The 22,570-nt window shown below is 41.0% G+C and overlaps 1 protein-coding gene across 11 annotated transcripts in view; it reads left to right on the top strand.

Annotated features, from left to right (window-relative positions):
• Window positions 1-22,570, top strand: part of Rcl1 (RNA terminal phosphate cyclase like 1) — a 109,529-nt gene that overhangs the window by 20,369 nt on the left and 66,590 nt on the right. For 9 of the 11 annotated variants that reach the window (XR_012440456.1, XR_012440459.1, XR_012440458.1 and 6 more), the window contains exons 3-8: window positions 1,060-1,235; window positions 5,958-6,032; window positions 6,842-6,966; window positions 12,959-13,084; window positions 16,151-16,307; window positions 19,990-20,093. Coding sequence is in view for 4 of the 11 variants with exons in the window: in XM_074051936.1 (XP_073908037.1) it covers window positions 1,060-1,235; window positions 5,958-6,032; window positions 6,842-6,966; window positions 12,959-13,084; window positions 16,151-16,307; window positions 19,990-20,093 (763 nt within the window). In the remaining 7 variants the exon portion in view is untranslated. Of the gene's footprint in view, window positions 1-1,059; window positions 1,236-5,957; window positions 6,033-6,841; window positions 6,967-12,958; window positions 13,085-16,150; window positions 16,308-19,989; window positions 20,094-21,646; window positions 22,564-22,570 lie in introns of those variants that run through there. The other 2 variants (XR_002213433.2, XM_020181213.2) reach the window with 2 other exon arrangements.

Raw genomic sequence — 22,570 nt, 5'->3', positions numbered from 1 at the left:
ATACTACTTAGAATAAATGACCCAGATTCTTCATTTTGAGAAATATTAGTCACTTTGATCAGAATTTGACTTTGATCTAACTTTTTGGATTTTGATGTTTAATATAACAAAGTTTATTTTATGAAACTCCTAAGAGCTGTTTCCAACTTGAATAACAAAACATATCTCCTTGTCTAAATTTATTTTTGATAAATTTCTTAACTTTACTTTTGGTAAATGGTACCAGAAGACACTGTGAAAGATTTTGAGCTACAGAAATACCTTGTTTAAAATTAGAGATAAGGGCAAAATAGTTTCTGCCTGGAAGCAAGGGGTTGGGGGCTTAAGGGAAGGAGTAGAGGGAAGGGGGAAGAAATGACCCAAACATTGTATGCACATATGAATAAAATAAAATAAAAAAAAAAAAAGAAATACCTTGTTTGTGTATTTATCCCTCTCACACATGTAGGGTGTTTTACTTTGTTTTCCCTGCCATAAGTAAATCCAGTAAGAATTTTTTTTGATATAAATATGCAAATAAGGGTAATGAAGAACATTCACTGTAGCCATAAAATAATTTGAGATATTTCCACTTACTAATAATTAAAATAACTGTCATTAATGGTGTTGAATGCTACAAAGTTCTTGCCTTTTCTAAGGATCTTGTTTAGTAAGTGAATGTACAAGCGATCTCATTTCGGGGGCCTAGAGGATGCAGACTGCTGGTGTGATGATTTTCATGAGCCTGAAACCAGTATGATCTGAGAGTGTGCCACTGGGAGGCATGGATGTCTATTAGGAGCCCTGCTCTGTGTCCTGCTGTGGTTCTGGCAAATTAGATGGCTTAGGGAGGGGTTTAATTTATTACTGTTTATTAAGTTACACTCACAGTTTATTATTGTTACAGAGGCTTGGGAGTAGTAGTGAGTCAGCTTTTGGAGTGAGGCATAGGTTCTTAGGAATGGCATTTTGAACTTCCATGCCCTTGTCAGATTTTCCCCTTAGAACTCACTGTCTTCATTGCCTTGTGACACTTGGTTTTGTTTCTGATGCATCTGGCTGTTTTTTGTGTGGTTTAAGGAACGACCTTATATTATCAGCCTGGCCTCCTGTATGGTGGATCTGTGGAACATGATTGTAGTGTCCTTCGCAGCATTGGCTATTACCTGGAGGGTCTTCTTTGCCTGGCTCCATTTATGAAGCATCCTTTAAAAATAGTTCTGCGAGGAGTGACCAATGACCAAGTTGACCCTTCGGTGAGTATTGAGACCAAATAATGATGTGATTTTTTTTTTTTTAATTTTTATTTTGTCTATTGTCACAACCCAACTTCTCAGAAAAAAGTTTCTTTTAAAGCCCGGTTTATTTTCAAGTGACTTTCTCTAGTTATTTACCTTGAGACTTAGAGACTAATTCACTCCATAGCAGATGAACCAAGACTTAAAATCATCAAATTCGGGATGATTGCTGACATTCATCAAGGTGCCTTTCATTGTTGTGTCTAGGAACCTTCAGAACAGGTGCTTGCTGTTTCATGTTTGATATGAAATATGGCTGTGTTGGCTGTAGTCTGTGAGTGGAGTTCTAAGATCCTGTGAGCTGAGGCTAGAGGCAGCAGATCAACGTTTTAGGCAGGAAATGTCTCTTGGCATTACCACAGTATAATCTTTTCTTATCTGTTTCATCCGTAAACTTAAGGACTTTCCAGTTTTCAGAATTAGAAACAAGGTGTACGGACAGGGAGGGCATGTGCTAGTTTGTGGGTATCAGCAAGCTTCTCATTAAGTATACTAATTTTCCTGTATATATGGGGAGAATGATTTAATACCCAACTAAAATTTTCATTTTGGTCACTACAGCTGATTTAGTGCCAGTCTTAGACATCTCATAGAGAGAGAAGTGTACAGTATATTTTCCTGTGTAGAGGAAGTGTCTTAAAGCTGACGGCCATGAAATCCTGATGGAAGAGACAGCCTTGCTGTATAGTCCACAGCCGTTAAGTGGGCAGCTCCTGAAGCCAACTGTAAAGTGTGTCGTTTTCCTAACTGAAAGGAAAGCCAGTTAGTGGCTCGGTGAGCCCCACATGTAGGCTGCTGGTATTTAACAAGGTACCTACTAAGGTCTATACATGGTTAGTGTGTTCTTAGGCAGTAGAAAACTTACCCTTCAATTCTTGAAAACTCACCTGCATCAACTCTTCCTAGGATGTTAAGTACAGTGCAGGATCTGAAATTTTTAGCTATAAGGAATGTTGAATGTTGCATAAGCTGTTTAGAATTTTAAATTAAGTGTTTTTTCCCTTGCATTTTCTAGAAGATCCCAGGAAAGGGGCCCTTTGGTTAAAAATGAGAGAGGAGGCATCTACACTTTTAGGTTGTAAGGAGGTAATATGCCTCAAATAGTGGGAAAAGGACCTGAAGTACACTTAGGACTTTAGTACTGTGTTTTCCAGTTTTGTAGTCCTTTTCTTTTTTTCTTTTTATTTATTTTTGTGGTTATGGGGTTTGAACTCAGGGCCTCATACTTGCTAAGCAGGCACTCTACCACTTGAGCATCTCCATCAGCCTGTCTTTTCTATGATTGCTAATAATCTTAAGAGCTGTTCTTACTTTAGCATTTAACAAGGTTTTTTTTCTTTTTTTTTGTGGGACTGGGGTTTGAACTCAGGGCTTTACACTTGCAAAGCCAGTGTTCTACCACTTAAACCATGCCTCCAGTCCACTTTGCGTTGGTTATTTTGGAGATGGGGTCTCATGAACTGTTTGCCCAGGCTGGCCTTGAACCTCAAGCCTCCAGCTTTCAGTCTCCCCAAGTAGTAAGGACTACAGGTGTGAGCCACTAGTGCCCAGCTCATTTAACAAGTTTTATAAAAACGTTCATATATTAACAGTTGATGAATTTCAGAAATAGTGCTTAACTCTTTTATGCAGAGTTTTCAAAAAATTTGTTTTTCATGTGCTATAAGACTATCTGCTTTTATCACTATGTGACTAAAGTGCTGGTGGTTAGTACCTGGGTCTAGCCTGGGTTAAAATAAACACCCCTAATATTGGATAAAGAGTCACTTCTTCATTCTGTGGTATCTTCATTTCAAGCTCCCTCTTTTCTGTGTGGTTTTCCTATCAGTTTATGTCCTCATCTACTCGCTCCATACAAGGATGAATACCTAGAGTGATTCTACTCTCAAGGAACTCTCATTATCATAGTAGAGACAGCTGTAGACACAGCTAGGGAGAGAATAAGGCTGAATTCCCTTGGGAATAGAACTGTAAGCAAAGTGCTGAGCAACTGTGTCCTAGTCTGTTTTGCCTTGCTATAACAAAATACCTGAGATTGGGTAGTTTATATAGAACAGAATTCTTCCTTCCTCCTTCTTTCCCTCCCTTCTGCCCTTGAACTCAGGGCTTTACACTTCCTAGGCAAGTTCTCTACCACTTGAATCATGTTCCCAGTCTGAGATTTATTTCTTATCATCTGGAGATGAGAAGTCCAAATGCATAGCACTGGTACCTGGTAAAGGCCTTTGTGCTGCGTCATGACATGGTAAGACAGAGAAATTGAGCCATATTCACCCTTTTATCAAATGCCCATTCCCAAGTCATCCCCTACCATGAAAATGACCTCAATTCATTCATGAGAGTGGTGTCCTCATGACTTAATCACTTCTTAAAGATCTCATCTCTTGATACCGTTACAATAACAATTAAATTTCAACTTGAGTTTTGGAGAAGACATGCAAACCATAGCAGTCAGGAAGGGTTACTAGAGGAAAGAAAGCCACAGAGTCAGTATGGGTTTAAGGATAATTCTGGAGGTTGAATGAACAATGTGTGTAGTAGATTGTACCATATAGGTTTATGTAAGGACACTATATGGTATTCCCATAAGAATGGAATCGCAAATGGTGATAAGAATGCCTCTGCATTGTGAAGTGATGTATGACTGCTTGTTTTTTTGGGTGTGTTTAGCTTTAATATTAAATTGAAATTAGCTAATCTTTAATGGGTTTCCCTAGTCACTGCCCCTGCCACATCTGACTCATTCTGAATATAACGTGTTTCTAGGCCCTACAGGTTATTTCTAATTCTAGCTAATTTTCTTCTTTTTCTTTCTTTTTTTTCTTGGCTGTACTGAGGTTTGAACTCAGGGCCTCACACTTAACTAGGCTAGTGATCTACCACTGTAGCCATTCTGCCATCCCATTCTGGTTAATTTTCTGATATCTAACATTTAATTGGAACCTGTCCTCTGCTATAAAATCATTTTATTGATCAGCTTGTTAAAGTTGTTAGAAGCTTGGAGATAGCCTGGCTTTGAGACCCTTATCTTAGAGACAAGGAAAATCAGGTAGTTGTGTGTGTTGTCTGAGGCTGTGCAGTTAATTAGCGGCAGAGCCAGGACCAGGACTAGGGCCAGGACATCTGCACATGCTGCCTGCCCTCATTTCTTTTTTTTTTTTTCTTTTGTTCATCTGTGCATACAATGTTTGGGTCATTTCTTCCTCCTTCCCCCCCAGCTCCCTTAACTCTCCCGCCCCCTCCTTTTCCCTCCCATCCCCTCGCTACCAGGCAGAAACTATTTTGCCCTTATCTCTAATTTTGTTGAAGAGACAGTATAAGCAATAATAGGAAGGACCAAGGGTTTTTGCTAGTTGAGATAAGGGTAGCTATACAGGGAGTTGACTCGCATTGCTTTCCTGTACATGTGTGTTACCGTCTAAATTAATTCTTCCCCAGCTAACCTTTTCTCTAGTTCCTGGTCCCCTTCTCCTATTGGCCTCTGTCGCTTTAAAGTATCTGCATTAGTTTCTCTGCGTTGAGGGCAACAAATGCTATCTAGTTTTTTAGGTGTCTTACCTATCCTCACTCTCTTGTGTGCTCTCGCTTTGTCATGTGCTCAAAGTCCAATCCCCTTGTTGTGTTTACCCTTGGTCTAATGTCTGCATATGAGGGAGAACATACGATTTTTGGTCTTTTGGGCCAGGCTAACCTCTCTCAGAATGATGTTCTCCAGTTCCATCCATTTACTTGCAAATGATAAGATTTCATTCTTCTTCATGGTTGCATAAAATTCCATTGTGTATAAAATACCACATTTTCTTAATCCATTCGTCAGTGGTGGGACATCTTGGCTGTTTGCATAACTTGGCTATTGTGAATAGTGCTGTAATAAACATGGGTGTGCAGGTGCCTCTGGAGTAACCTGTGTCACAGTCTTTTGGGTATATCCCCACTTCTTTTTGATAGGGTCAGCCTCAGCAGGGTGGACTTCTCATTCCCTTGGGAACATAGGATAAGGGAGTAATTCTCTTTCCCCTGTGATAGTTTAGCATTATTCATTGACTTGTTAGATATACATGATTTGAATGTTATCCTTTTTTCCATGAATGAATAAGAAAGACTTTCTAGGACTTTTAATAGGAAAGAGATTAGCAGTAGCAGGCTTTGGCAAAATCTCTCCATTAACTGTGAATGCCTTGCAGTTGCAGTTTAGGGTTTGTGTTCCTTCATGTAGTTTGAGTTCCCTCCACCCCCCCTACTCCCATGAAGAATCACCATGTCTGGATTCTTAGGTTAGCATTGAATAGTTCATTTGGTTTGCTTTGACTCAGAATGCCCCAAACTATAAATATTAAAAGGCCATGAAAAAGATAATTTCTTCCCTAGAATGAACAGAGGTCCCACTTTGTTTTCTGTATGAGCCAGAAATTTTCCCCATGCCTTTTACCTGATGCTTGTGATGCTCACGTGACTTTAAGGTAGGTGTAAGTGACTGTCATAAGTGAGGAAAGTGGGGCTTTGAAAAACCCAGTGACTTGTAAAATAGCGGACTTACTTAGGGCAGAGCGCAGAGCAGTTGTAAACTAGCATTCCTCTCTAGCGAATTGTACCATCTGCTTGGTTGCTGAGCTTCACCTGTTTCTTAAGTCTTTCTGTCTGCCCATGGTTTAAACTTCTTTTTTCCAAAATAATTTCCAGGTTGACGTTCTTAAGGCAACAGCACTTCCTCTGTTGAAACAGTTTGGGATTGATGGAGAATCGTTTGAGCTAAAGGTAAGAAATTATGGTTTTATGTGTTAGTGTCAAACATTTTCTTATCAACTCATTGGAAGCTCTCTCTTTCTCTCTCTCTCTCTGACATTTGAAGTCTCTGTTTATCAAACGACCCAAAGGACTCATCAGTCAACCACCAACCACTACAGACTTCCCACTGAAAGGGACACTTTAGTAATGACAATAGTACTTACTTTGTGGTAGGTGCTGTTGTTCGTATTTTTCATAGATTGACTCCTTCACTTCTCACAACATGCTCTGTCTAGTTAGCTAAGGAGTATCTATGTCATCTGTATAATTTATGTCTAGGAGTGTGTCTGAGAATTTTCATTGTTTCTAAAATCTAGTACAAGTAATTTGTGCATCTGTTTTCTACTGAAAGGAATTATTGTCAATTCAGTCTGTTGATACTGGTTATCTTGATTTTTTTAGTTGATGTTTATGGATAATGTAGAGTTTTGATAGATTGGTTATTTGCATAGGAGGAGAAAAAGGATTCCCAGTGGTTAAGAAATAAGATCAGCTGGTAAACTAGGATGAGAAAATCGATCCATGTGGTGAACCAACTTGCTCAGGGTTATGTAGATGGAGGCAGAAGCCACTTTGATTTTGCTTTGGATATGCAGCTGAGCACATGCCCTCTTGCAGCTGACAAATGGTGCTATTGGTTTTGAAGGAATTGAGAGGTTGACTTTGAAAGCTATCTGCCTTGTGAGGGAAGAGCCTGTGGGTAAAACCGTCCCTGGCTGGGTGTTGGGGGACCCACTGCTTGCTGCATCCTTCCCTCATCTCCCCACCTTTTTGTGCAGATTGTGCGACGAGGAATGCCTCCTGGAGGAGGAGGTGAAGTGGTCTTCTCTTGTCCTGTAAGGAAGATCCTGAAGCCCATTCAGCTTACTGATCCAGGAAAAATCAAACGTATCAGAGGAATGGCGTATCCTTTGCATTGGGTTTAGATGTCTTATTTTTCTCTTGCCTCACTAAGATAAGTATGACTAACAGCTTTACCTCCTCCTAGGATAATTACTTGTGAGACACAGTGATCTTGGGAAAGTTTTAACAGTGAAATCACAAGGTTAGTTGAGATATGTTTTTATCTGCTTTATCATGACTAGATTAATTTGTTCATTTTTTTTCCCCAGTTAATACTTAAGCAAATGACCCCTAAGGAAGGACACAAACTATGTAAACAAATAGTTCTGATGTGTAGAGAATAATGTAGGAGCAGTATGTGCACGGGGTAGCTGAGTGTAGGGAGTAATTAGTTTTTGTCTGGAGGATTTTGGAGGGGTGGAATAATAATAATGAACAATATCTTTATTAAGTGCTTACTTTGATAAACACTTTATACCTTGTTTGTTTGTTTATTTTGGTGGGACTGAGGTTTGAACTCAGGGCTTCACACTTGCAAAGCTGGTGTTCTATTGCTTGAGCCATACCTCTAGTCCATTTTCCTCTGGTTATTTTGGAGATGGAGTCTTGCAAACTGTTTGCCTAACCTGGTATTGAACCACATCCTCTTGATCTCAGCCTCCCAAGCAGCTGGGATTATAGGTGTGATGGTGCATGCCTAACACTTGGGAGGCAGAGGTAGTGGATCTTGAATTCAAGGCCAGCCTGAGCTATGTAGTGAGACTATGTCTCAAAAAAATGTAAAAAAGAAAGAAAAGAAAGCTTTGTGGAGGGGAGTGGGAGAGGCTTGGGTGAGTTTTCAGTTATACTGAGCTAGGATGGAATTGAGGATAAGGGGAAGAGTAGGGTGGGATAATGGGAATGTTAAAAGGATGGCAAAGGTTCGCTGTTACAGTGTGACAAAGAAACTGAAGATAATAGAGGCTTGGGGAACAGCAATAATGGCTCAGCTGAAGTTGAACTTTGATCTTGGTGGCAGCCTAAGCAAGAAGTAGGGAAGGTAGTTACCTTCAGGGATTGATGTACTTGGCAGGATGAAGAATGAGCAGTCAGGAGGATGGGAGAGAGGAGGGAAGGGATTGCCATTGTGCGCCTCACTTGTGCGCAGGAAGTCAAGTGGTTAGAGACCTTAAAAGATTTGAAGATCATGTCTAGTGGAAGTAGATATGTGTGTTGTGTAGAGGAATAAGATAATGTCTACTGGAAGTAGATATGTGTGTTGTGTAGAGACCTTAAAAGATTTGAAGATCATGTCCAGTGGAAGTAGATATGTGTGTTGTGTAGAGGAATAAGGAATTTAGGGAATTCTCTTTTGGGGCTTTACATATTAAAAGTGCTAAACTTTGCTGGGTGCTGGTGGCTTATGCCCATAATCTTAGCTACTTGAGAGGCTGAGATCAGGAGGATCATGATTTGAGGCCAGTCTGGGCAAATAGTTTGCAAAACCCCACCTCCAAAATAATCAGAGCAAAATGGACTGGAGATACAGCTTACACAGTAGGACATCTGCTCTGCAAGTGTGAAGCCCTCAGTTCAAACTCCAGTCTTACCAGAGGGGGAAAAAATACAAAAAAAAACTAAACTTCTAGGTTCTGACAAGAGATCTGAGTGTGGACAAGTATTGGAGGCCAGGGAGCTGGATAAGTTGAGCAATGATTCTCCTGGTGGGACTGTGACAAGGAAATGAGATAGATCAGGAGTGTGCTTTGTGGGGTCAAGTTTTGCATTTCTTAGGTTTGGAGATGTTCTTACTTGGAAGAAAAGAGGTGTGATGTGAATTGAGATTTTTAGAGGTTTCATTTAGCTTGAACAGTAGGTGGTGAAGAACATAAAATAGAGTGGGTTACGCACCCACCAGGTGGAGAGAGCAGTTGTCGACATTAAAGATCAAACTTGCAATGCTGCCTGAAAGTCTTTGTAATAATCATCAGAAGTATGAAATACCTGATAAAACTTTCCTGAGTTACTGTGTGTTCTCTGCAGGGCTGCCCTGGGCAGGGATAAGCCTTGTGTGTATAAGAAGAATGTGGAAGGGTTTAGGAGAAATGGGTCCTGTCCTGGGAGCCCCCAGTGTGATGGACAGTTAAATTGGCCAAGTGACTCTCAAAGGTGGTGTTCAACTCTAATATTCATGAATTCCAAGGGAGTGGAACAAGGCTATAGAGAAGGTATAGTGAGAGGTCCAAAAAATTATGGAAATATAATGTGAGTAAGTATTTTTTGGTTTTTTGGCTTTTTTTTTTTTTTTGACAGTACTTGGTTTTCAACTCGGCTTTGTGCTTGCTAAGCAGGCACTCTGCCACATGAGCCATAACTGTAGCCCTCTGGTTATTCTGGAGATGGGGTCTTGCTTTTGCCCAGGCCAGCATGGACGATGATCCTCCTATTTTATGCTTGCCATAGCTGGGATGACGGGTACACACTACCAAACCCAGCTTTTTTTTTTCCCATTGAGATGAGGTCTCACAGACTTTTATTGCCTGGGCTGGCCTGGAACTACAGTCTTCTCAATCTTAGCTTCCGCTTAGCTGGGATGATAGCCACATGCCAATGCACACAGCTGTCCCAGCTATTGGTTGAGATGGGTAGGGGGAGGTGTCTCATGAACTTTTTGCCGGAGATTGGTCTTGAATCATGATAGTAGGTGTTTATTTTTTAAATCAAATATGCCTTTTCTGCTGATCCATGTCAGTCACTTATACGTGGAGCTCATTAATATTCCACCATATAAAGAACCTCCAAATCAAACCCTGTTCATGACCATTTGTTTTCTCTTTTTTTGAGCAAATTTTAATTTAACAAAAATGTTAATGGCTTTGTGCATGAAGACCTACACACCTTCAGGACTACTTCAGTTTTTGTTGTTTTTTCTCTATTTGAGATATGTTTCCTTAATTCTGTTTTTGGTAGTGAACTCTGCTTGAAATCCAGTCTCTGTAGTCTAGAAATGTGATTTCTGGCAGTGTGCTATTTGTTTTGACACTGTGTTATCATAGTAACAGGTTCCATGGAGGCCATCATACTGGGGTGCCTCCTGTGCTCTCTCTTCCAGGTATGCAAAAGCCTGTGAATGTCCCTTTGATGGCAGTGCTGGAACATGGCAGCCTCCAGGGTTTTACAGAGGGGAATATGTAAGCTGGAAGAACTGTGGTGCTCTGGGCCCCTGGGGTGCAACTTTGCTCCGTCCTGTCTTCTCCTGCTGATGTTCTTTGAACTTTCCCTGTATAGAATCGGAGCCAGGAAGATTCTTGCTAGGTCCCATATCCCTCCCTCCTGAAGCAAGGCTAGAACACCTAAATCATCTCCAGTACCTCTCTTGAGTAGTAGAGGTTTCTCTTCCCAGAAAAGTGGACACAACGCCCTTGCTCAGAGTCCTGTCTGTAAGCCAAATATTCTGGCCAGTGGTCAACAGAGCTGCCTATTTAACAAACACCTCAAAGGAATGTGGGCTTGAATTATCACCTTCTTTGCCAGTTTTGGAACCTGGGGAAGAAAGAGCTGCCTTTGGAAAGAGCTTTAGTTAGTTTTGTTGGTTTTTTCCTTGTGAGGCTGATTAACTGTTGGCCTGAGCTTGGTGGTTGTTTTACCCACCAGGGCTCTAGTTGGGAGAACTGAGTCGTTCCCTTCCCTCCGGTACATCTTTCTCTTGCATTCTGCAGATTGAGAACCAACTGGCCAGAGTCTGGGAGAGAGCTGGTTTTGTTCCTGCTAGCAGCTGTCACTGGACAGTATTTACCTTTTATTAAATGCCACCCACTCTGGTTCTCCCTGTTGCCTGATGTGGAGAGAGAAAGGAACACTCTGTTTTAGTTTTGTGGTGCTATCCCAGAGCTCATGACTCAGTATGTAAGAGTTAAATGAAGAAGTCAGGATAGAGACCGAAGAGGAGGGTGAGTTGGAATTTGTTAGATAATATGTTTTTCTTCCCTTGACTGAATGGAAAGCCACTTTGAGAATGTCTGTCAGTCTCTCTTACCACACACATGCACGGCCCCCACCCCTTACCTGCCTGGTTTCCATACACTCTGGAAGAGTGAGAGGAAAATATGTTTTAGAAGCCAGATCTGTTTCATTTTGAGCAAGTATCTTAGCCTTGCTTCCTAAGGACTTACCATAGAGTAAACCCACAGGGTTGCTATGAGCATAAAGTAAGGTGTTAATGTATGTGAGAGAATGTTGGGAGCCATGAACTCTGTGGAATTAGGTGTTAAGGTAGTGACATCTGGCCAGGCTCCATGGCTCATGCCTATAATCCTAGCTACTTGGGAGGCTCAGATCAGGAGGATGGCAGTTTGAGACCTGCCTGGGCAAATAGTTCTTAAGACCCCATCTCCAAAATAACCAGAGCAAAATGAACTGGAGGTATGGCAGAGCACCTGCTTTGTTAGTACTTACTTTGCAAGCACGAAGCCTTAAGTTCAAACACCAGTCCCACCATAGAAAAAAAAAAGAAAGAGAGAAACATCTCCTGAGCTGTGCTGTCCTGAAGAGAGTGGGTAGGCTTAGGTCCCAGAAGGATAGCACCCACTCGGTCCAAAGGGTATGAGGCCCATGACTGTTTATCAAAACTGCCTGTGGTCAAAAGTACGATGTGGACCTAAGCGGTGGTGATGTAACTGAGCTCTGTGTGTGTATTGAAAAATCCTTCTTTGCTCTTTCCCCATGTCAGGTTTGTCCTTTGAGTCAAGTCAAATAATTATTGAGCGTTTCTGAGTATATAAGTAGAGTATTAGAGAGTTGTAAGGGATACAGCAGAAAAGCCACTGTCCTTATGGAGTATGTGGTCTCTTTGATGAGCAAGATGGAGGTGTGTGTATGTGAAGGGAGACATATGGTAAGTTCCAGTAGACACTACAGTCATGCTGGCTACGGAGCTTCAGAGGAAAGAGAGGGGGAATCTCTGGGCTGGGGGAATGGAAAAGGCAGTTAATGTTGAAGAATTTGGACAATATGAGTGGGTGGATGGGGGTGATGGTGCTGGTTTGAGGATGAACACACTGAGCAGCAGGCTGTATGGTTTGACAACAAGATCTAGGAGGTCAGGAGTCACTGTGAGACTCAACATGAGGGAGATCACTGTTAGTGAAGTGTTCAGGACAAGTCAAATAAGGGAGCTAGATGCCGGGTCAAGTTTACAGCATTCACTTTCTTGGCTTAAATGAAAATGAAATGTGAATTCACAGTAATTCTTGAACAGTTGGGCTGGAATAGGCATACCACATATACTGCTTTGCTTGTTGAACTTGCCATGTGGGTATATATCAAGATAGTGGGAAGGTCACATGTTATTTTTCCATTCCTGTAGTCCCACTTGTACAGCCAGCTCTTGACTATACGTTGCACATTGATTGCACTTTGAAAGTGCTCAGTCCTTACTCGGTTTATATTTGACATGTGTAGTTGGGGAGAACCACATCCTCAAATACCAGCCTTTTCACTTTTGTTACTCATGTCTTCCTTCTTTTCTGTGGTGCTGTATTGTAAAAACGCTAGTTATTGGTATTTTTAGCCATGAGGTAGCAGGTGGAGGAACCTGTGTCATCCACAAATGGACTAATTAATTCTTTAATAATAGGGAATAGTCTCTCTAAGTTTAAGAAACCTGTTTAAATCTTTATAAACAGCAGTCACCTTGATCTTTCCCTAAATGTTTTGTGCTTCCCCTATCAGTATACCAGGAGGTGGTTTGGGATTGGCCCAGGTCTATCCCAGTGTCATATCTTTGCTGGCTTTTGGTTCTTAGCCAAGGACTTCTTAGTTTAGTCATAGGATTGAAAAGTGTTCTTGGGTGTTGTACTTCCATTCTCTGAATTTGGATTTTTTCACTGTGACCATTTGAACCTTTTGTAATAATGAAAAAAGTTGAGTTATGCTACTGTTAAGTTATTACATACAGTTGGAAAATAATGGAATTATAAGCCCTAGTTTGTCATACAGTTTGATAAATGCTTCCCAACCTCAGAACTGACTTTCCTGGGGTCCAGACAGCATGTGTTCTTAACTTCAGGCTGCAGATACTCTGTCCGTGTGTCACCTCAGATGGCAAACCGGATTGTGGATTCTGCAAGGAGCATCCTCAACAAGTTCATTCCTGATATCTATATTTACACAGACCACATGAAAGGAGTCAACTCTGGGAAGTAAGTGTCTGCATTTTAGAATCTACTTCCATAGCTACCCAAGCCTTTTTCACATTCCTTTTCTACTTTTAGTGAAAACTGCCAGCTCTGAATTAATTTCCTTCTGATTGTTGTTGTTGTCACCACCAGGCATTTCTTTAGTGCCTGCCACATGGAAAGCATCCCAGTGGCCTGTGCTGGGAGCTGAGGGTTCAGTCCCTAAGCCTTGGAGAACCAGTCTGTCTATTAGTAAACAGTGCCTTAACTTTAAAGCCTGTCTGCATTCTGTTCCAACAACAATTAAAAAGTATGAATAGATTCTTCCACCATGAGTAAATAATAGTAAATAGGGAAAAGTCCTGTGTTATCTAACTGCAAGTCAGCTTCTCTCTACATCGATGGCAGTAACAGAAAGTTGTTCTTAAAGGTTTGAATTTTGTTTAGTTAAAGCTTTTGCAATAAGTAAACAAATGAACAAACAGAGCTGGGCATGGTAGCTCACATCTGTAATCCTAGCACTCGGGAAGCTGAGGCAGGAGGATCACAAGCTCAAAGTGAGCTCCAGGCTAGGCTTCATAGTGAGACCCTGTTTCAAAACAATGACAACTACCCACCCCTTTGCAAGAAAACCAAAACCCAACTATATACAAACCTATTAGGGCTGGGGGTATAGCTTAGCACTGGAATACTTCCCTAGCATGAATGAGGCCCTGAGTTCTATCCCTAGCACTGAAAAGCAAAATTAAAATTAAAAACATTTTTAAGTAAGGAAAATTAAAATGCAAATAGAAAAAATGATGATCTGTGTAATAAAAATGACTCTTAGCCGTTGCTTGTGTATTTAGGAACAAGAAAGGTAGGGAAGCAATTTAAACAATTTTTGTTAATTACAAAATGGCTAATTACCTACAGAATAAATGGAAGGAATAGTACAATGAATACTTGTATGTCTTTCTATTGCCTCTAGCTATAGAGTATTTTGTCACATATGCTTTACTTCTTTGTGTGTTTTCTTGATGTGTAATTTTTTTGGGGGGTGGTACTGGAATTTGAACTCAGGACTTCACTCTTGCTAGGCATATGCTTAAAAACTTGAGCTAGTCCACCAGCCATTTTTGCTGAGAACCCTGTTTTTGAGATAGGGTTCTGTTTTTTGCCTAGGCTGGCCTGGACCGTGGTCCTCCTGTTTTACATTCCTGCCATGGCTGGGGTGACAGGTACATGCTACCACCCCAGCAAGGGAAAGATGAAAGATTAATTTAAAGCACTAAAAAGCAAAGATTACACCTTGTACCTTTTGCATAATGATTTAACTAGAAAAAACTTAATACAGAGAACTTTGCTAAGCACCCCGAAATCAGACGAGCTACCTAAAGACAGTTATCTATGAGCACACTCATCTATGTAGCAAAATAGTGAGATCTCTAGGTAGAGGTGAAAAGCCTATCAAGTTTTGTTGAGATGGGGTCTCATGAACTTTTTTGCCCAGGCTGGCCTGGAACCATAGTCCTCTCAATTTCAGTTTCCCATGTAGCTGGGATGATAGGTACATGTCACCATGCCCAGTTATTGGTTGAGATGTAGTCTCATTAACCTTTTGTCCAGGCTGGCCTTGACTTGAAGTCCTCCTGCATTTAGCCTCCCAAGTAGCTAGGATTAAAGGTGCTGCCACTGGTGTCTGGCTCTGTTTTTACTTTTTTATGGAGCATTTCATTATAAGTGATGGAATCATTTTTTATTTTTTTAGTTCTCACATTATGTTTTGAATCTGAAGTTTTCAGGTTTTGTCTCCTAAAAGTAGGACTATCACAGTCTGGGGTTAGCTATTGTGAGTTAAGAAGTCAGGTTTTTCCTAAGTCGCACTATAGCTGATCCTTTCACAGCCATTCTACCCAAGGTTCCTTTTCAGCAAAAAGAAGAAAAGAGAGTGAAAGTGGGGAAGGGCATTGAGCATTAGTGAGAATCTTTGACCTTTGTGAGGCCCAATGGAAAGATGAAGGTGATTTCAGAAACACAGTGGTGGCTCATAGTCCAAAGCAACAAAGGTGGTGGGTGGTGTCAGAGGTTAGGGTTGGGAAAGGATTTGTATGCAAAGTCTGCCCTTTCCTCTGGGGATTTGAAAGGTCAATGAAGGTCTCAAACCTTTGATTTATTACTTAAACATCAATAGTATTTTCCTCATTTATACATTGAAGGCGATAATCTTACATTCTCGAGGTTATTGTAAATATTAAAGATAATATATGTAAGCTATTAATGTGATGCCCAGCACATAGTAGGTGCTACAGAAATGGTAACTGCTAATGCTGTTCTCTCCTTTCCCTCCTGTCTTGGCTGCAGGTCTGGAATTAATGTGTCAGCTATTTTCTACAGAGGGGAGTACAGAAGGCTGGGGGAGGGTAGGTAGCAGCAGAAGGCATCTAAATGACTCACATTTGATAGTCCCTTCTCCGTCTAACCTCTTGCTTTACCAGAGAGTGGTCAGGAATGAAGCAGAGCAGGCCCAGAGGCTATGTTGGTTGCCACTAGCTGTAGTGTGGCTTTTTATAAGGCCAGTGACTCAGCTGACCATAGTACACGATAAAGTTCCATCCTTGCTGATGGTGAGTAGAAGCCTTACACATGAATCAAGATGTGACATGATGTAGACTCATGGATCATCAACTATAAGCACCAATTAAAGGATTACATATAAAACCATAGTATGATTTAAGTTTGTGTTTAGTTTTCTAAATCTCAATTTTTTTTTTTTTTTTTGGCAGCCCTGGAGTTTGAATTCAGGGCCTCACACTTGGTAGGCAGGTGTTCTTACCACTTGAGCCACTCTGCCAGCCTTAGTTTTCTAAATCTCAGGTTACAGATGACAAATGTAATCTTCCTTCTCTTAAAAGATTATAAAGTAGATGTTTCATATCCAGTAGCCTTGTCTTCACTCAGTAGTCTGTATTTCTAGTATAAGCTAGTAGGTACTCTGATAAGGCTTAATGGAACCAAAAGAAGCCATAAAATAAAATGCCATCAAAACTGCCATCAAAAAAGCTGGTGTTTGTACTTTCCTACTCAGCATCTGTGCCTTCAAATCTGCAGGTCTCCAGGCTTTGGGTTGTCACTGGTTGCGGAGACCACCAATGGCACCTTCCTCAGTGCTGAACTAGCTTCCAATCCCCAGGGCCAGGGGGCAGCAGTGCTTCCAGAAGACCTTGGCAGGAACTGTGCCAGGCTGCTGCTTGAAGAAATCTACAGGGTATGTCCTAAGTGTCTGTAGTGCTGGGTAGGAACAAGCAGGACCAGGCAATTGATGTCTCTCATCTCGTTCTTCTCTCAGGGCTTAAGCCAAGGAGTTAATCTGTGTCTGTGTATTAAACAGTTTAACATGAACTGGTTTAATTGATCACTTGAACTTCTCAGTGAGCAGAGATCTAGCCCCATTGGGTTGGGATACAGTGCAGGTAAGTTTTAATGGGAAACAAAACAAAGAACTGGAACAGAGTCAGAAAGGAGACTGAAGGTTTAAAAAGAAAAAAAATGAAGCAGGTCAGGCAAGTAAGGTGGTATCTGACACAGTCCCCTGATCAGACAGGGCACTGTGTCTCACCTCCTCAAGATGTTGCCATGTAGGAGGGAATGGGCATCATTGCCTTCAGATTTTTCAAGAAAAGGTATGAAATCTGGATTTCTATATGACTGTTGACTCATATAAAAGAATATCAACAGGCTAGATTTTGCAGGACATTCTACAACATTAATGCCTAAGACGACAGACTTGTGTCACAACATGGTAGAGGTTTTGGAAAACCCTGGGACAGAGTGACACAGTGTTGAAGACAGACTTCAACCAATTGCTCTTTTGCTTCTACGGCTCTGTTGGTAGTATGCAGATCAGATCAACTGCCTTCTGTAGCCACCGTCTCTGATGCAACATGAACACAAGCAGGCACACACTTTCACTACTTTGCCCAAATAGTTGAGGTGACTGAACATTAGAAAAAATCATGAGGGCAGGGAGATGCTGGCAAAAGGGGTAAGATACAGTTACCTGAAAATACATTCTCTAAGATCCCACATACTTCTCAGCGGAGGGCCACACACCTGTTTCCAAAATTTCAGCTAGTCTGTACTCTTTCCTGCCTTGGTTTTGCGTCAAGAAGTCAAAACCTTCTCCACATGGAGAGTCTGGGACAATCTCTGAGGAATGGTCCATTCTCTGTTCAGTGTGTGTGCTGGGCCCGGCCCCACATTCTTCAACTGAACACTAGCAAGAACTGGACTCTGGGTGGCTTGCTCCTGGAGGGTGTATAATGCTTATTAATTGTTTCTCTTCCCCATCTAAGGAGCTGGAAATCTTCACATTTTTCTGTATTTCTTCCTAGTTCTTTGTCATATCTATGGTCTCCAGGGAAGTTTTGTCCTGGTTAAAGTAGCAAAACACATTTCAGCCCAGTGAAATAAAGTCAGTTAAGGGGATACAATGGCCATTTTCTTTTATTCCTTTCTCTTGTCACTGGTTCAGTTATTAATTGCCATAGTAGAGAGTAGTCCAGGATGTGGATCACTTCCGAGACAGGCCTCACAATTGAAGACAGCTTATAGTTGGATCAGCTGCCCTGATCCAAATCAGCGACCTTGAAAAACATCTCATTGGTTCCAAGGTGGGACAAGGGAGAATGAACTGTTTTCAGAATTAATTAAAATGTCCAGGTCCTAAATAGTGCTATTTAATGTCTGTGTAATTAAAAATAGGAGATAAGGCAACCACAGATATCTACAGATATGTAATGTGACATGAATGAATAATAAAAATCCATTCATTTAAAGGTGCTATTTATTTTTACCAAAGTTTTAAGTCCCTGAGCCAATTCCTCCTGTTCATGGACTGTCATGTCCTCCTGCTTCTGTACCAGGTTTCTTGGAATTGTCCTTTGCTTTCCATCTTTTTCACTGCTCCTTCTACTGCCCTGATTTCCTGTCAACCAACCCCATCTTACCTCAGGCCTGGGTTAGTACAGGAACTGCTCTCCCCACCTCCAGAGCGGAAGTCTTTTCCATGTCCTCTCCAACTTCCTTTTCAGTTTAAATCTCCCTCCATACTGATGTGATCCCTTCAGACTCCTGTGTGCAGAAACCTTCACTGCTATCTCACTTTCCTGGAACAAAGTCAGTACTCTTGACCCACTTAGAAAAGCCTTACTTCAGTCTGGCCACCCTTTCTTCTCCCTGTGTGTGCCTCTCTTAAGAGGCTGGCCTCCTGGCTCTTCTGCTCTGGCTCTGCATCATAATTTCCCTACCATCCTGCTCTTCCTTCCTCTCCAAAGCCTGCTTATTCCTGTAGTGCCAGGTCAAGTTTCCTGTTCCTCAAAGCCTCCCTCTGGTGTTGGATAACTAACACTTCTGCCCTGTGCCTTAGCGTCTGGTAACCCCCACTCCTCCCTCCATGCTGTTTTGTACACAGACCATAGCATACTGACTGCATTAAAATATGGTCCAATACCTGATAGAAATCAGTTGACAATGTTGCAAGAGCAGCTTAGTGATAGGAAGCAGAGTCTGAAGAGAGCAGTTTAATTTTAGGCAATCTTATAAAGGGTGCAATATCTGTAAAATGGAATTCGTTTTTTTGGCCAGTTTTCCTGTTTTGTATGGAAAAAGAACTTTTGTCTTAAATTTCATTGAGTGAAATAAACATTGTTTCCTGTTCTTTATTAACTTAGGGAGAGCAATAGATTTTCATAAAGGCTAGCAGTAGGACCACCCCCCTTATTGCCTACATCCTTGTTAGGGCTGCTAATTGAAATCTATAGCCAGAGAATGAGTGTCTGCACCTGGGAATTGATTTATTTCCAACCCTTCATGCACTAAAAAGGAGGTGGGGGGTATGTACCCATAAGCAGTCTTGGCTGGCCACCTGTTCTGTTCAGTCTAGTCTTGGACAGTAGTGTGCCATGATCAGAAACTGAATTGTGACCTGTGCAAAATACGTGAAAATTCCAGGTCATCCTGCACTTGAACTATATACTATATAAGTTTAAATTGTTGTAAACAAAGTTCCAGAAAGAATGACCAAAAATTACGACTTTTTTTAAAAACATAAATTTAAACAGCAGTAACATGAACAAGCAGATTGGGTGAAATAGTTGAGAAAATGAAGAAGGAAAGAAGAAAGGCAACCAAAACAGTTGTGTCTCAGGAGAAAGTTTTTGAAGAGAATTCTATTCTGCTTGTTGGTTTAAAAGAAAAAGGAAGGAAAATGGGGGAAGATAATGCATAAATAATAAGAATGGAGGGTTCTGACTATAACAGTTTTCCAGTTTCAATGCTCACAGGAAGAGGTAAAGAAGAGAAGTTAAGAGCTTTGCCAGCAGTTTCTGAGTGTATTAGAATGAGTATAGTGGTAAGACCCTTTAAAGATAAAAGCCTTTCAGTGGTGAATTGGGTATGTTCTTCTGTGACAGATTATAATACATATAAGTGTTATCTACTTAACCCTTGGAATTAACCACAGACCTCCTTAAACCAACTATGCCACTTAGCTATGCCTACAGTCCCTCTCCCCCTTTTTTAGTTTTGTCTTTTGAGGGGAGGGGTGGTACTGGGGTTTGAACTTACGGCGTCATGCTTGTTAGGCAGGCACTCTACCACTTGAGCCACTCTGTCAGCCCTGAAAGTTTCATTTTTCATTAGATTCACTTCAGAAAATTTGAATGTCTGTTCATTTGATCTTCTCAGCTATTATAATTTCTTTGGTTAATTTAACCTCCTAGCTGATACATGGATTATTCTTATAACACCTGTGTTCCATTTTTGTCTGCTATTGGTGTAGATTCTGTTATTTTGAGTATATATTTCTGGGTGTTTTTTGTTACTCTTCTGTTGATTTTTCATTTTCTGGTTTGAACAAAGATTAATCATTAAAGTGTTTGTGTTTACAGGGTGGATGTGTGGACTCAACCAACCAAAGTCTGGCTCTATTGCTCATGACCCTTGGACAGCAGGATGTTTCCAAAGTCCTGCTAGGACCACTCTCCCCTTACACGTAAGTTGTTTTCTTTGAACCTCACTCGTGTGACAAGTTTAATTTTCTAATTGCCGAAAATGACAAAGATGTGCTGCATATAGCCTATCATACGATATTAACAAGCCACTGTTAATCTGGTGTATACTTCTACATGCATGGGTGTTTGCCTCCCTTTCTTACCTCATTCCCATGGAATTAAAGTTGCATGATATATTTTGGGCATTTCTTTTGTCCATGCTTTCAATTTTGTTTCTATTTAAAGGTAACTTCTGGTTCTGTATAGCTTGGCTTTTGTTCTTAAGTTTTCTTAGCTCTCTCTTTCCCCAGCATTCTCACTGTGTCAGATGTGCTGTCCCTTTGTCCATGTTGCTGGTGCATTAGCTGGTTGGAAGAGAGGAAGAGTATTCTGGTAGGATATTGTTGAAGTGAGTTTGGGAAATTTGTTGTTATTAGAAATTGACTGCTGAGGTATAAAAGCAAGCACGCGCCAAAAAAAAGGCAGCTAATTAAGCAGACTTAAATTATAAGGAGCATTTCCCACTGATAGTGAGGTTGCTGAAAGCAGCACATTTGGTACCGATGTGTATGTGTATCCATGTACGTACATGCATACGTGTGCTTATATACTTAAAGCTGATTATACGGGCTGTCTGTGGGTGGCAAGTGTGGAGTGAGGATGTACTCAGATAGATACGAGACTGAACTGCCCTTTTTCGGTTATCATGGTACCGATGCTGTATGTCTGAAAGGTACAGTACTGTGATAACTGAAGAATGGTGGTGCCATCACGTTGAGAAAAGGGTGAAGAACAGCAGTGAGCCCTAGCTTTGGACACCAGAAGCTTCAAAGAGATTATTGACAAATATTTTATTTTTGTTTTTTGAATTGGTGGTGGGAAGTTTTTTTTGGAACAGGAAAATGAGAGAGAACACATTCTGTTAGTAGTGGGGAAGACTGATAAGCAGGGAACTGGTGAACAGCACAGTATCTCCTGATAACTTGTGTAAGTATTTCACAGGACAGGAAACCTAAAATTGCATCATCGTAAATGGCATGCTAACATCAGTAGTCAACATTGCTAAAACAGACGTGGAAGTGAAGTGTTTGGAGAGGAGACTATGAGTTCAGTGCCCAAAGTGCAGAGATTTATCAGGAATTGCTGGAAGAGGCTGGTGTGTGACCACCCTGGCCCTGTCAGCTCCTTACCCAGGGTCATTGCTGCTGCTTTTCCAGGCTCTGCTTTGGGGCAGCAGAAGGCCTCACCATTCACATAGCAAGAATTGCTGTCTTGAAATGTGTGTGGTCCCAGGGTATGGGTTTTGGCAGAACATTGTGTGAAAATGGAATATAGGCTTGTTTGTTTGTTTTTTTTTTTTTTTTTTCCTTGACACTTTTTGCTTTTGGAAAGTTTTTCAGTTTGTCTCCAGGGCCTTGTACTTGTGTAACCTTTTTTTTATTTTTTAAGTCTGCTGTCTCGTTGGAGATGGTCAACATGTGACTGGACAATTTGAAAGTTTCGTGTATCCACCTCAGCAGACATTAATTGCAGTGTCTTTTCTTCCAAAATCTAGTTACTGCATCTCCTGGGAAGATAATGGTCTGCTCTGAATGGAGCTTTAAGGACAGATTCTGAGATTACATGTTTTGAGACTTGGGGCTGGGACCTGGACACATTCTCCTTCCTCTAGATGACCTGCCTCTGTTTCATGCAGCAGGCCTGTCACAGGTCGGGGAAAGGACAGCCTCCCTTCTTTTTGGTAAGCTAGCACTAGCAGGGAAAGGGAGCTTATTTCAAGAAAGCTGTATTTGGGACCCTTTTTGTTCTTAATCCATTGTGAGAAGGATCCAGCAGTCTTAAGTCACTCAGTGGGACTGAGTGCAGTTAAGGGTAAAATGGGACAGAATCCATTGTCAGGACCATCATGGTGGGAGAAGAGTTTATTATACTTGGAGTCACATTTATTTTTATGTGCAGTTAAAATCATAGAAATCTGTTTTATGGAACCTCACATTTCTAAACCAAGAAGCAAGACCTCCCTTGGTTTTAAAAAAATGTATTTCTTCTGGCAGTTTGTACATGTTTTGATTTGCATAAATAGCCTTTTAAATGTCTTTTACAGAGCACCAGGATCAAGAAGGATTTTTTTATTTTGTTTTGTTTTTCTTTCTGTATTGCTTTCAAGCCCTTTTCCCATTCTGGAAAGTAAGGGTTTCTGTGTTGCTCCCCTGTTTCCTTTTCTTACTGTCTTGCTTCAGGAGTTGCTGTTGGTGGTTTTCTGTACTGCTCAAAAAAGTATGAAATTCTCAAGGAAGGCCAGACAATAAAATAGTGTTCGATAGCACACTGGTATATGGAGAATCTATTTCTGACAAACTTGAGAAGTTTTTGGACAGTTATACCTGGTGCTCATAAATTTAGGATGAATTGATACTTGATTTGAAAGGTGGGTTAACAGGAAGAAAAACATGTATCAATAAGTGTTTTAATTAGCACT

This window comes from Castor canadensis, chromosome 13 (genome assembly GCF_047511655.1).
Source record: "Castor canadensis chromosome 13, mCasCan1.hap1v2, whole genome shotgun sequence".
Taxonomy (NCBI): domain Eukaryota; kingdom Metazoa; phylum Chordata; class Mammalia; order Rodentia; family Castoridae; genus Castor; species Castor canadensis.
Note: the sequence above shows the minus strand (reverse complement) of the source record. Positions and strands in the feature narration are given on the sequence as shown.